This window comes from Hirsutella rhossiliensis (assembly GCF_020360975.1).
Source record: "Hirsutella rhossiliensis strain HR02 chromosome Unknown scaffold00004, whole genome shotgun sequence".
NCBI classification, from domain to species: Eukaryota; Fungi; Ascomycota; class Sordariomycetes; order Hypocreales; family Ophiocordycipitaceae; genus Hirsutella; species Hirsutella rhossiliensis.
The window spans coordinates 2012012-2025139 of record NW_025408670.1 but is presented as its reverse complement, the minus strand read 5'-3'; the positions used below and the strand labels follow the sequence as shown (position 1 = coordinate 2025139).

General features: G+C 54.2%; 5 protein-coding genes across 5 annotated transcripts; 2 read left to right on the top strand and 3 right to left on the bottom strand.

The window, feature by feature from the left end:
* Positions 1-1131: 1131 nt before the first annotated feature.
* On the top strand, positions 1132-1896 carry HRG_04405 (alpha/beta hydrolase family domain-containing protein; the record flags this gene model as incomplete). The annotated part of the gene is made up of 1 exon (XM_044862876.1): positions 1132-1896. One exon carries the CDS (start codon positions 1132-1134, stop codon positions 1894-1896), a length of 765 nt encoding a protein of 254 aa, XP_044721490.1.
* A 915-nt stretch (positions 1897-2811) lies between these two features.
* On the bottom strand, positions 2812-4215 carry HRG_04404 (2,6-dihydropseudooxynicotine hydrolase; the record flags this gene model as incomplete). The annotated part of the gene is made up of 2 exons (XM_044862875.1): positions 2812-4104; positions 4165-4215. 2 exons carry the CDS (start codon positions 4213-4215, stop codon positions 2812-2814), a joined length of 1344 nt encoding a protein of 447 aa, XP_044721489.1.
* Positions 4216-6443: 2228 nt separating this feature from the next.
* On the bottom strand, positions 6444-6788 carry HRG_04403 (uncharacterized protein; the record flags this gene model as incomplete). The annotated part of the gene is made up of 1 exon (XM_044862874.1): positions 6444-6788. The coding sequence occupies one exon, from the start codon at positions 6786-6788 to the stop codon at positions 6444-6446; it is 345 nt and encodes a 114-aa protein (XP_044721488.1).
* An 840-nt stretch (positions 6789-7628) lies between these two features.
* On the bottom strand, positions 7629-8014 carry HRG_04402 (uncharacterized protein; the record flags this gene model as incomplete). The annotated part of the gene is made up of 2 exons (XM_044862873.1): positions 7629-7675; positions 7756-8014. The coding sequence occupies 2 exons, from the start codon at positions 8012-8014 to the stop codon at positions 7629-7631; spliced, it is 306 nt and encodes a 101-aa protein (XP_044721487.1).
* A 2225-nt stretch (positions 8015-10239) lies between these two features.
* On the top strand, positions 10240-12257 carry HRG_04401 (alpha/beta hydrolase fold domain-containing protein; the record flags this gene model as incomplete). Its single annotated transcript, XM_044862872.1, has 5 exons — positions 10240-10271; positions 10321-10400; positions 10456-10551; positions 10604-10899; positions 10956-12257. 5 exons carry the CDS (start codon positions 10240-10242, stop codon positions 12255-12257), a joined length of 1806 nt encoding a protein of 601 aa, XP_044721486.1.
* Positions 12258-13128: the final 871 nt, after the last annotated feature.

The window sequence follows — 13128 nt, the reverse complement described above, 5'->3', positions numbered from 1 at the left end:
CGCCCACCACCTTGCATGTACGCGCGGCATGGCGCAGCCGGCTTCGGGTCTGGCGGTCTGATTGGTGGCGGTTGAGCTCGCGGAAGCAAAGCCCTCGGTGAGAAGCCCGCGTCAGGTGTAGGCGAGGCTTCGCAAACAGAGACTGGATGGCCCGACCTGACTGCTCATGATAAGGCAGAGGCAGGCACAGCTTGGTTGCCTCTATTGCTCTTCCTTGTGCTCTACATGGCCAATCTGATTCATCGGGGGTTCGTCTACCGTTGCTTCGTAGAGCGTGCTTATCCCAAGTATATACCGTTGAACCCGGCCTAGTTGATGATGATACGCGCTAGTAAAGCATGTCTAAATGCTAAAGTATCGCAATGCGTTAGACTAACCGCTTAGAATGAAGGGTATACCAATTACGAGCAGACGTTATTCACTGCTTCATATAAATTCCATCCACGAGGTGCCGACGTAAAGGACGTCTACCGAGCATGAGTCCTTGGGTACCAACGTTAACTTATCACAGAACCATTAGCAATCGTCAGATAACGAATTCCTTCAGCCCTGATATCGACTTCAGCCAGGGGGGATCCCTGGAGGAGCGCAGATCGGCGGAGGGTTGCATGTGGGCCGCCAAGTTTCCACGGAACTGCGGCATTTGAGAGTGTTTGATCTGTGCGGAGGACCGGCCCGGTCTCGTGTGTGGTTCCCGAAGCAGCTAGATGGCTTCCGATAGTGTCTGAAGCTTATGCCGGCCGGCGGTCATGAACTGACACATGTTGGGCAAATGATAAGGAACAGTCCATTAGCGTCGACGCCGCGGACCAGATCCAACTGACGACAGGTGACCAGCAAGCTGGGGTCCTGGTTGACCAAGTACTGTAAGTTAGTAACTGTACAGTAGTTCCTCGGGATGTGTCTTGGATGCACGTGTCGGGCCACAAGCGCACAAGGGAAGTAAGCTTTACATGGCCCCCTGGCATACCACATCGGGACTTTACGGAGCCACGCGAGGGGAAACCGGACTGGAAACTGGGCTCATTTGCAACGCTCAGGAGTCAGAACCCATAGCTATGGAAATCACCATTGTTGAAAACCTACTTCTCTGCACTTTTCTCTTTCCAAGCAACCACAGTCTGATTCACCATGGCCCCCAATTGTTCGTTCGTCTTCGTTCCCGGCGCGTGGCATCGTCCAGAAACATGGGACAAGCTCATCGCAGAAATTGAGCCAAAGGGATACAAATGCGTCGCTGTCACCCTTCCTTCGACCCTATCAGACCCTGCAATTACGTTTGAGGACGATGTTAAGGCTGTGCAGAATGCCATTGTAAAAGAAACGACTCTAGGCCGCGACGTCGTGCTGGTTGTGCACTCATACGGCGGCCATGTTGGCAACAGCGCAATCAAGGGTTTCGCCGCAAAAGATTCCCGTCCGGGCCGTGTTATCGGACTCGCCATGATGGCCACGGGCTTTACCGTCTCGGGACGATGTTTCATGGACGGCCTGGGAGGCAAACCGCCGCCGGAATGGAAGGATGATGTAGAAAATGGCTTCGTTGTTATAGTTGTGGATCCGAGGGAAATGTTTTACCACGATCTCCCGGAGAAAGAAGGCACGGCTTGGGTCAGCAAGCTCACCAAGCATAGTCTGAAGTCCTTATACGAGGGCGCGCCGTATTCCTATGCCGGCTGGCAAGACGTGCCGTGCTGGTTTCTCCTTACAACGCAGGACAAGGCGCTACCGGCTCAGGCTCAACACATGTTTGTCAAGGCAGCGCAGGACGCGGGGGCAGATGTGACGGTGCGGGAGATTGAGAGCAGCCATTCCCCGATGCTGAGTCGGCCAAAAGAGACTGCTGACTTCGTACTCGAAGCTGCTGCGGATTTTGAGCGCAAACGACGGAATTGACCTGCTGGCCGCATGGAATGATGCCCACCGTGGGCTGGGGAAGGACGGCTTCGTCCGTGCCCAAGGACGATTTGTACACTAGACAACTCCTCTCAGACCAACTATGAATGTGTCGACAAATTGTACGATTATGAATAAGATTCATCAAGTATGGACACTTTTGTCAAATCGATGTTTTGCGCTTTGCTGTCGTAGAACGCGGTGTCGGAGCTGAGAGGAGTGGTGAAGCCCGGCAACGCGAGCGACACGAGCTTGCCTGCCAGTCGCCGCGACGAATAGCATGCTCAAACCCGCGATAGGGTCGAAGTTGGTCACCAACATCGACCCCTTTCATTTCATTGTTATACACCGCTGTTGCTGTAGGCAGGAGGACTCCTTTGAATGGTTGGTTGCCAAAACATAGCTTTAATAGTTCGTGACCGTGGTCTCGCAAGGGATTATCGGCAAAGATGTGATAAGTCTGCTTTGGTAGGAGGTTTGTTGAGGCAAGAACGGCACCTCGGAACGGATTGAAGAAACTGAACCCTTGGAGGACTCCTCTCTTTCTCTTCCTTCATTGCGCCGCGGTGGACCCACCGCCTCGCCGGGCATATGCCAGAGCCATAGTAGAGAATAGTCTCGTTGGGCCACAACCCACACTTTGTAACCTGTAAGCGGGAGCTTATTGGGCACTCTCGTTGTCTCTTCGGAGCGCACTCAGCTCCGTATGGCGAACGATGCGTTCATCAAGAGCTATGCAACTACCGGGCTTATATAGCTCGACTGGCGTCTTTGTATGTGCTGAGACCACATTTCTATGCCTGGGGCTTGGAGAGGCGGTCCGGGAGGAAGCCTGGATTCATCAAGAGACGGCTTTGTAAAAATTGTGAAAGATTCTCCAGCCCTCCTTGACCTTGTCTAAAGTTTGCTTCGCCCCTAGGAGTAATCTCTTCCTCTGGACAAAATATCCTCGAACCAGTCGAGCGACACCTGGTTCCCCATTACGCTCGCGCCTACCGAGCAATGCTCCCCAGCGCCATCAATAGTCTTGAAGTAATGGTATGTAGCACGGCTCCCAAGCTTATCCGCAAGAATCTTACCCTGGCCCGGGAAGAATTGGTCGTTTTGTGCATCTGCTACAAATACAGGCGCCTTGATGTTCTGCGTCAAGCCTGTCAGGTTATACGCCTCCGCCCTTGACATCCATTCAAACGGCGTCTTGACGTCAAACGACCACATGCCCTGCTGTACGCCCCATCGCCTCGCCGTCGATGCCGAAGGATCGGCAACAGCCTTGTCGATGATGGAATTGAAGAGCGGCGCGTTGCCGGATTTGAATATCTTTATGAGCTGCGTGGGGAAGCTGTCCATGATAGACTGGCCAAAGTCGTAGATGCCGTCAATGGCGAACACAGCGGCGATACGGTCCTCAAAGGCGGCGGCCCGGGGCGCGAGGAAGCCACCGAACGAGTAGCCCATGAGGCCGATACCGTCGGCATCGACCTCAGGGCGTGTGAGGGCGTAGTCGACGACAGGTGTCACGACCCTCTCCCACTGCGGAATGAAGCCGAGGTTCTGCTCGCGTCGAACCGTCGGCTGCCCTGGCCCCTCGTATGTAATGACATTCATCCCACGCTGTATCGCTGCCTGGCCCACCATGTGATACATCTCCTCCTGCGAACCGTCATAGCCGTTGCACATGATAATGGTTGGACGGGGGCCTGGTAAGCCGCTGCCAAAGAAAATGGCAGGGGTGGTGAAATTGTCATCCTTGGCGTGCAAGTTGATACGCTCGCCAGGGACTGGCAACAATGCCATGGCGTCGTCGAATGCAGCAAGCTGCTTCGCCCAGAGCGAGTTGATCCGAGGATCGTTCCAGTTGCCGTGGAGGAAGAAATCGGCAGAACGGTAGTAGCTCGCTGCCTTGAAGAGGGCGTTCCGTGCAGAGACGGGGTGTTTGCGAGAGTCAATATCTTTGGCCGCCTTGTGGACGCGGACGGCAAGCTTATTAAAGGCAGCATAGTAACTTTCGAAATCTCCAGGCTTGATCTCGTTGGCTGCAATGAGAACGTCACCAATGTCAGCACCTTCGTACGGTGAGAGGGACATCGTGCGGAGGATCTCAAAGTGGAAGTCGGAGTCGGAGCTGAGCTGGAACATGGCGCCGGCCGACGAGTTGGCCCTCTTGATATTGGTGTGGAAGCTTCTTTCCGTACGCGCTAGAGAAGCCTGCGTCAACGTGTAAGTAAGAGGTAGCTTGTAAGAGGGAGTTCGGGGTCGGGCCCTTACTGCACATAGGCCGACACAGCCAAGGAGACACGAGAGGTGAGAAATTCTCATCTTGCTGGGTTAACGAGTTTAACGAGTAGAAGTTATCTGTAAGAAAATACTGAAGCAGGCTATACGCCTTGAGCTAGCTGCATGTATTGTGAATATTACCTGGAGAGGAGGTTCCTTGCTCGTGAGCTGCAGTGCATCTCCAACTTCTCGTCAACCAACGGTGGGTGGCGATTCTATTTATTATAAGCGCTTCTCCAACGATCCGCCTTGATTACCCGACCGCTTATGCGGCTGCTTGTGTAGCTCGAAACGGAGCTGACATGATGGACTCCAGTCAGGGCTGTGCTCCTACGTCTTACTGTCTTACTCTCGGCCATCTTTCGGACTCGAAGCGGAACGACGTGCCGAAAGCAGTGCCTCTGGCGGCGCAGCGACCCTTGCTGGACGTCATTGTCGACGCTTGCGCACATGTACCTGACAGTAACGTTGCTGGAGTGCCCGAGCAAGGCGCAGATTGGCGATGCAAGTTATATGCATAGTCCTAGGCAGAACCCGCGCCTGCGGACCGCGCGTCCCTTAGTGTCTCAGGCGCTGAGGGAGGAAAGGGGCAAACGAGGCTAACTCAGACAGAGAGACCTCATTCCACCATCATCATGAGGCTGCCTCACTTACACTGTCTGAGGCCACAGATGAGACTAAGAACCCGCTGCCTATTCAGTACCCTAGGGCTTAGGGCAAGACTATTCTCGCCGTGCTCCAGGTCTAATATCATCGCATGGTCGATCATAAGCCGCATTATTTTTTAAGCAGCTCGAGTTATTAATACCATCCCTTTTTCTCTTATTTTCCAACTTGTCTTCCCCAATCTCGCACGATATTCCGTTTCTGACCTGGAAGCCATATTCTTCACGGCCAAGCTGGTACCGTAGCCACAATGCTTCTCGTGTCAAGGAACTTAGCTCACTGAAAATCAGGCTCGTCTCTCTTTTGATACGATGGCGAGCGTAACAACCGATCTTGCTCCGCCGCTAGAAGAGCCGCCAGCCTGTCATAGATGCGGAGGACCAAGCAGGAGTCACATCACGCGACGCTCAAATCGAAATGGAAATGCTAAACGCCCATATCACAAATGCACTAGCTGTGGGGAGTTTCTCGCTTTCATAGATGACCGAGGAATCGACCCCAGCAATCCGTTGTGCTGCTGTGGAGTGTCTAGCAGGAGACAGGTGGCCAGTCGGGAAAAGGGTCGTAAAATACACTACGTGTGCCAGTTGGGCACGTGCGGCTTCTACGCTCCTGATATAGATACGAGCGAGAACCCTGTTGTACTGGAAAATGATCTTATTGTGGCTTATGTTGCCATGCTTCGAATCGTATAATACAAGCTCGAACCTTACATGGACATACATGGCCATGCATAGTCACACATAGACTCCAGTTCGCCCTATAGCTTCTTCGCAAGCTGGCCGCGTCGATGCGGCTTGAAGCGGCCGGAATGGAGCATATTCCACAAGCAGGCGCCCTCGTGCTGCCTATCTAGAGCCAAGGAAGAAAGGAAGAGAAGCTCAGGATGGACGTCTCGAGCTGAAATACCACTAAGCAAGCCCGGTGGGTTCTTCTGTTGGTTTTGGACTTCCGTCGGTAGAAAGTGCAGTCTGGCTGTGGTCACATATCCTACCCTGCCACCTGTTGGGCGGAGGGCTGGCTATCGCTACTGCTGTCGAATATTATGAAAGAGAGACTCTATGGCATCGCGTTTATGCCTGTGGCGATCTTGTGACCTTGTGGTTCACGCATCATGCAGGTATGCGTATAAGTGCCGCCACCGCAACTCAAATCCAAATCCACCGTGACGGTTCCCTTTTTCTCGAAACCAAACTTTTCATATAGGTCCACGGACATTGGGGAAGCATCAAGCCAGCAAAAGATATTCTCTCTGTCTGCCAGCTCCGTAGCCCATTCAAGGTGAAGTCTGGCGGCGCCCCGTCGACGATGACAAGGAACGGTCCCGAGCATGTTGAGACCTGGACATTGTCAACTTCAGTACAAGGTTCTAGCAAGGCTCGGTACGTGTGTCGTCTTACGAAGTTGAGGTCGTTGGCCAAGGTGTTGTGCGCGGCATTTGCGGATTTCGTTGGTAAAGGCTATGGCAAACGGATCGTTTAAGCCCTCTGGCACAGACGATGACTCTGGAGCTAGTTCCTCTGGAATTCAGAGATGGGTACATTCAGCTTGTGCTTTGGCAAGGGATTTGAGTGTTCTTTCCGAGTGTATGGGCCACATGGCTGCTACACAGACTGGCGGGCTCTGTTTGTAGTGCACGAGAGGAGAGGGAAAATAGACGCTGTCTTACCAGGGACCTTTTTAAGTGAGCCCACAACGTCGGTATAGGCAAAGACCCAGCTCGCAAAGCTCACAATGTCCCCGCTCTTGACGTCAACGACCTTGGTCCAGTGTTTGTCCAGGCTTGCGTAGTTGCTTGGCCATCGGGATATCACCCCCTTGACGCGCTCTTCTTTGGTCATTCCTGGGAAAAGGCTCTGTTGCATGGGGTCATCGTAGAAGGCATCCATGGAGGCTTGCGCCAGAGCACCGCCGTCGCTGAAGTCTAGGTCGAGTAATCGATAGGACATGGTGGTCGGTAGTGACGTTGTATAGCTACCGAAATTTGAGTCAATGCTTGACGCCGAAGTGTGCGGCACAAGTCCTCTGTGTTCTCCGCTTTGGGGTTGACCCGTCTGTCTGGGTGAACATAGCCCCGGCGGGATACCAAAGAAGAAGGTGATATTTCTGACGCCGATCGACCCCTGCACATTGCATTCGGTTGGTTGGTAGAGAGGGCACAAACAGTGGAAATCTCGCTGCCACAGACTCACTAATGCAAGAGCTGTCCCCTCTCAGTCTTACCACAACCAGCAGGGTGCTTACTGTGTCAGGACCAAGTATCAGTAAACGCCTAACAAGCTACCAAGTCGATCGATAATCAGGACGTTTCAACACATTCACTGCAATGTTCCCATAGATTCGTTAGCCAGGCACTGTGGCCTGGGGGCGATTCTCGCAGTTGAGGCTGGAGCTGCTCCTGTAATAAGAAAACTTGTCCATGCTTCGTAATCCAGCACCGACCTGACACTTGCTTGGCACTGCTCCAACAAAACATGATCCATTCAAAGCAATCCTGGACTGCACTCGAAAGGATGGGAAGACCCTTTAACGATAATCATGGTTTGCTGGCTGAATGATGATTGACTAGTCATCTACTGGTGGAGTTCAGAATCTCGTCCTTGCATGGCAAGTTTCAAAGTGCATGCCTAACCCATGACAGGATATAAGGAATCAGTCCGGCTTCTTCAAAGTGGCTGAATAAGGTGACCGATAGCTTTATTGATGAAAGCACAGACCAAGAGGGGACATAACGCTACGGTCGGGATGCGCTGTCTAGCAACAGCATACACCTCCAACATACATCCTTCTCAGCATGATACTTCAGCCAGAGGTTGCATGTCTTCCAGTTGAGACTCTGGAGGTGACTCGATTTCAGCGCCATTTCCCTGGCACTAGGTATCAGCGCAGACTTTAAAGGATCGAAAACTTGCATACCGGCTTTCACATCGTACCCGGCCTTTGCCCACGAGTCGGCATCGCCGTAGGTGGCGATGAAGTAGTCCGCAAATTGCTTCGTGGCATTAGGAACTTCGGATGCAGTCGGATAAATGCGCTCATCGGCACACCAGTTCAGGAGGAACCCGATATCGATGGCATCCGATGATTTCTTAATCTCGCTTGCTCGACCCAGAAGCGAAGCGCATTTGGCATTCAAGATAAGGGTCGGCTTGAGAACTCGAATTCCGTTGACCATGGTAGTTGGTGTAGAGTCCGAAACTCTCCTTTAAACAGAGCCGGAGGAGTGAGGATTTCAAATTGCACAGGAGGAGTGCTCAGGTAGATTGTATGGTTGGTCTGTTCTCAACGGCGAACTCGTGCTTCGCCTCCCTTAATAGAGCTCTGGCAGCTTTTGTTTTTCCTTGAGGAACTACGAAGTCCACATCGGCAGTCAGGCGAGCTGATCCAAGAACTGAGCAGGCTGCACCGCCGACGATGGCGTAGGTTTGTCCTCCGTCTCTCATAGCAGTGGCGACGGCTGCGACGGCAGCACGTACCTGCTCGGGGAGTGGATATTTTGAAGACGAGGACGCCATATGGAAAGTATACGGCTGGCTGCTCAACAGGACACCAACGAGCTCGCCGTCCAGATGGAGGACGAGGAACACCCGAGGTGAGCGTAAGGTAAAGCAGCAACGATTCTCGGATCTCGAAAGGAATAGAAGAAAGCCGTGCGCCCATCTATATACTGCGCCAAAATATCATGACTTATCTTTGCGGAGCGTTTGGCATTTCAAGATCAAGTCTCGGATCAGAGCCGCACCCATGACACAGGGATAGTTGGATGGCGGTTGCGGGGGAGAAGTGGGAATTTCGAACGCTGGTCGTCGTAAAGTGGGGTGTGTCGGATTAACGTTCGGGCGTGTCGGCAAACCCCGTGGCGGTGAAAGCGGAGATCATGTCCCCAGTTTCTTCCTTCAACCACTACGCCGCCATGCCACCACGACGTGGCCATCATCAGTCATGACGTCTCCTCGGGGGAGGTACGAGCCTTGCACGCTTCTTCGCGACCATGGAATTCCCTGCCTTGTGTGGTTCGAAGACGCCATCGCCCCCTACGGTGTTCCCACCGTAGTCTTCGACCTCTTTCTTCTAGTTCCTGACGTCGACGAGGCCGCACGCGCGCTCCGCAGTCACGGATACACCCACACGAACAACCATGGGAAATACCACTTCACGAGCCACCATCCATCTATCGCCCACCGTAGTCTGAAACCCTCGGGTCTCAAACCGTTTGATCCGTTGAAGGACTCGCCTGGGCCGACTACTACCATTCTCTTGCCGGCGGTGGATTGGAACGTCGCTGTGGAAAACCTACGTCCGTCTACTCCAGATGGCTTCGTTCCTCCGCTACCGCTTTTGGTAGACGCCTTGATCGAAAGTCTGCTCGAGTCGCCCCCCGACTGCCTTCTCCGGCGGCACTTAGTCGTCCACGTAAACTATATATACGGACACTGCAATGAACTTAAGGCCATGGCTTTTGCAGCGCGTTTGAAGCCCGAGAACCGCGAGTTTCACAAGGATGCAATTTCGAAGCCGGGGCTGGGGAAATTACCCTTTTTAGCCCATGCGCGCCAGATCAGGGATGAAATAAGAAGTCGGGAACATGAGCTGCAAAGCCAAAGCCAAGCTGGTGGACAAGATATCAAACCCCAAGTCCGAATAGAGCGTGGAGTGGCGGGAGAATGAGCGTGGGGTGGCGGTTGATTTCCCGGCATTTGGTTTTCTTTCCTCGACGTCAAGTAACGGTCCGGGCATTCGGTGTGATACCAATGAAGAAGGTGACATGGTATTCCTCGCTGACGGCCGCTACACCTGGTTGACAGACCAAGACTCGACTCACTTGAGCAAATAACTGTCACAACCAACATCAGCTTCAGCCACATTCCGTCACCCGATGGTCAGTGCTTGACACTGGACTCCTTCCTCATCGAACGAAGTGTTGACTCGTGCACTTGTCGTTATCGATGACATCACTCAACCAACTTGATCTCCCAGCAGGTCGGTTGTTTCCAAAAGTTTGTATTACAAGCAGATGCTGTATCTTTATGCGCCAGTCTCTACCATTTGTCCATCCCACGAGCGTCCGACATTAATCTTTCGACCCAGGTCATCTGCTCTGAAAGAGATGATAAACCAAGAGATGATAAAAGGACGAGGAATGGCATCATATCAACTGTCAAGAACGACGCAGTATTCGTAGTTGTTGGCACTTGGTACTTCCGCTGACTAACACCCCGTCACGAGCCACGCTTTTGCATGTGACATCACCGTGCGCCTCCATGTCGGAAGCACCGCCCAGGACCAAATCTTTGGTTCCAAGCCGTGCAGTAAAAAGCCTTTCTCCCGACATGGCTCTGGCGTTGCTTGCCGCCTTCTGCTTCATCGTCTGACTCTCGAGCCGACTCGAATCCTACAAAAATGCCCGTCCCTTTTCTCGGGAGGCTCCATCCGTATGGACACACCCCCTTCGTCTGCTGCGTCCCAAGCTGACTGTTGCAGCACCGAGTACCTCGCTCTCGTCGGCTCCTTTCTCCTCGTCGGGCTCGAGGCCATCGTCCGCGTCTTCACGCTTGCCCTGCGTCAGTGCAAGCCTTGTCCGTGCCGGCCCATCTCTCCCGCTGACCGGCCTTCAAGCTCCTTTCCTCGTGTCACTGTGCTATCGAGCCTCGCGGCGCATTTTCAACCGATTCTCCTCGCCCGAGCAAAAGAGAGCCGAAAACAAGAGAAAGTGTCGGTGCCGACCCGTGGTCCCCACCGCCAGTGCGAAGCTCACGTCGACTAGCCATATCCACCTCGGTCCGAGATGCGTCCGACTTTGTCGAGCTCTGTCGTCTTTGGGGGTACGAGGCTGAAGAGCACATCGTCCAGACCACCGACGGCTACCTTCTCGGCATCCATCGTTTGCAGTGGAGAAGGGGTGAGGAAGACCAGAGGGTCAACCACGGGCCCACGAGCATCAGGAAGCGAATCGCCTATCTGCACCACGGCCTGCTCATGAACTCCGAGGTCTGGGTCTGCCTAACGGACGAGAAGAGGTGCTTGCCCTTTGAGTTGCTTGAACGCGGCTTCGACGTCTGGGTATGTCCATCTCTCGTCTCGGGGGACTCCACACACGGCTGACGCCCATGTTGCAGTTTGGAAACAACCGCGGCAACAAGTATTCCAAAAAGGCTATCCACAGCTCGCCCACGTCGGTAAAGTTTTGGGACTTTTCCATGGACGAGTTTGCCTTCCACGACATCCCCGACACCATCTCGTACATCCTTGACACCACGCAGCAAAAGAGCCTGTCCTACATTGGCTTCTCCCAGGGTACCGCCCAAGCCTTTGCCACTCTAGCCATCCATCCCCGGCTCAATAGCCAGGTCAACGTCTTTATCGGCCTCGCCCCGGCCATGGCCCCCGCCGGCCTCTCCAACGGCATCGTCGACTCCTTGGTCAAGGCCTCCCCGTCTGTTCTGTACCTCATGTTTGGCCGGCGATCCATACTGAGTTCTGCCACCATGTGGGAGACGCTCGTGTATCCGCCCCTCTTCTGCCGCCTCATCGACATGTGCCTGTCTTTTCTCTTCAAGTGGCAAACCAGCAACATCTCGACCAGCCAGAAATTGGCCGCCTATCCTCACCTCTACTCCTTCACGAGCACCAAGAGCGTGGTCCATTGGTTCCAGATTATCCGCAACCGCTGCTTCCAGATGTATGACGACGACGTGCACCAGCCAATGAGCGTCAGCACGTCGCAAAAGTACTCCAAGGTCGCCAAGTACCCGACGCGGAACATAAGAACGCCCGTCGTGCTGGTATACGGCGGCAGCGACTCCCTGGTCGACATTGGCTCCATGCTCAAAGAACTGCCCCCCCAGACGGTGGCGACCGAGATTCCTCACTACGAGCATCTCGACTTCCTGTGGGCTCGAGACGTCGATCAGCAAGTCTTCCAACATGTATTTGATGCGCTGGACAGTTTCACCAACGCGGAGCATACGGCAGAAGAATACGATCGGTACCGTCTTGTCAGGAACGAGAGTCTGATAGGCTCGGGCTATTCCTTTGTCAACCACCGGGGAAGCGAGAGCGAAACCTCGACCATTGCGGGCAGCAATGACGGTCAGCCTTCGTCTCCGCAAGTTCACCAGCATCGGGCGAGAGAGCCGCACGACAGCAGCTCTCCCGGGAGCAAGCCGCCGAGCCGCCACGCGTTGTCGGAGACTGCAGATTCTCGTGTGGGGAAGGCAGCCGAGAAGCTTAAGCAGGCTGGCTCTGGGAGACGGGCGGCGGCGGGCAAATCTGCTACAGGCACGCTGACCGGGGCTGGAGACGTGGACGCCAGAGGTGCGAGTGCGGCGGGCGATGCCAAGGCCCAGAACGGCGACAGTGCGGCGGCAGAGGACGTGGCTGCAGGTGAAGACGGGGAAGCGGAGAAGAAGCAACAGTGATACCCCTGTGCGACTATACTGTCTACGGCTCCTCAGTCGATGACGCCTTTTGTAACTTGTCTTTGTGTTTTGATAGCCCGGGGAGATACGCTCCCAGTGTAGGTGATGCTGCCGAGAAGGCGCAGCCACAGCAGGAGTGGCCGACGAGCATTCGATAGCAAAACCCTTAACAAACGTGCTCGAACTGGCCCAATACTAGCATTTTATTCTACTGCGAATAAAACACAAGTCTTCGCATCACGGTCTTTACTCACGTGAGGCTAAGAGACGGCGGTGATGACTGGGATGAAACCATTGATTGGCTGAGCACACCATCTCCATCGCGAACACCAGGACGGGCTTCCGGGCGCTTGGGAGAAACTCCGTGTCCGTCGGTCGACTCCACCGGGGCCAAATTCAACGTACAGTATCATTCACGTCGCTGACCTGGCCAAGGACGAGCCTCCCCGGCAGTGACGCGTCGACTGAGCTGCTCGCCCAAACCTTCTGCTGCAAGGCCTCCACCAAGGACCGTCTCGACTAGCCCCGTCCATCAGTCACAGGGACGTGCATTCGTCGACTCATCATGACATCTGGGCCGACCTCGTGAGGCTGTCCTTACGTGGCTGACGTGACTTAGGTGATGGAACTCGATTGAATGCAATCTCAATTATCGACCTCGACTTGGCCAAGAAAGGCCAGGAAATGGACGTATCAGGAGACATGCTCCTCCAGTATGAGAAAAACTTGTTCGATTGCTGGCTGACTCTCCTCACCACTTCGGTGGCTGGCTACGTAGGGACGCCGGCCGCCGTGCCGCCAAGCTCGGTCCCATGGCCTGTCATTGCAGACCCTGTTCGCCGACGCTGCTTTCGATGCATCTTTCAAGTCC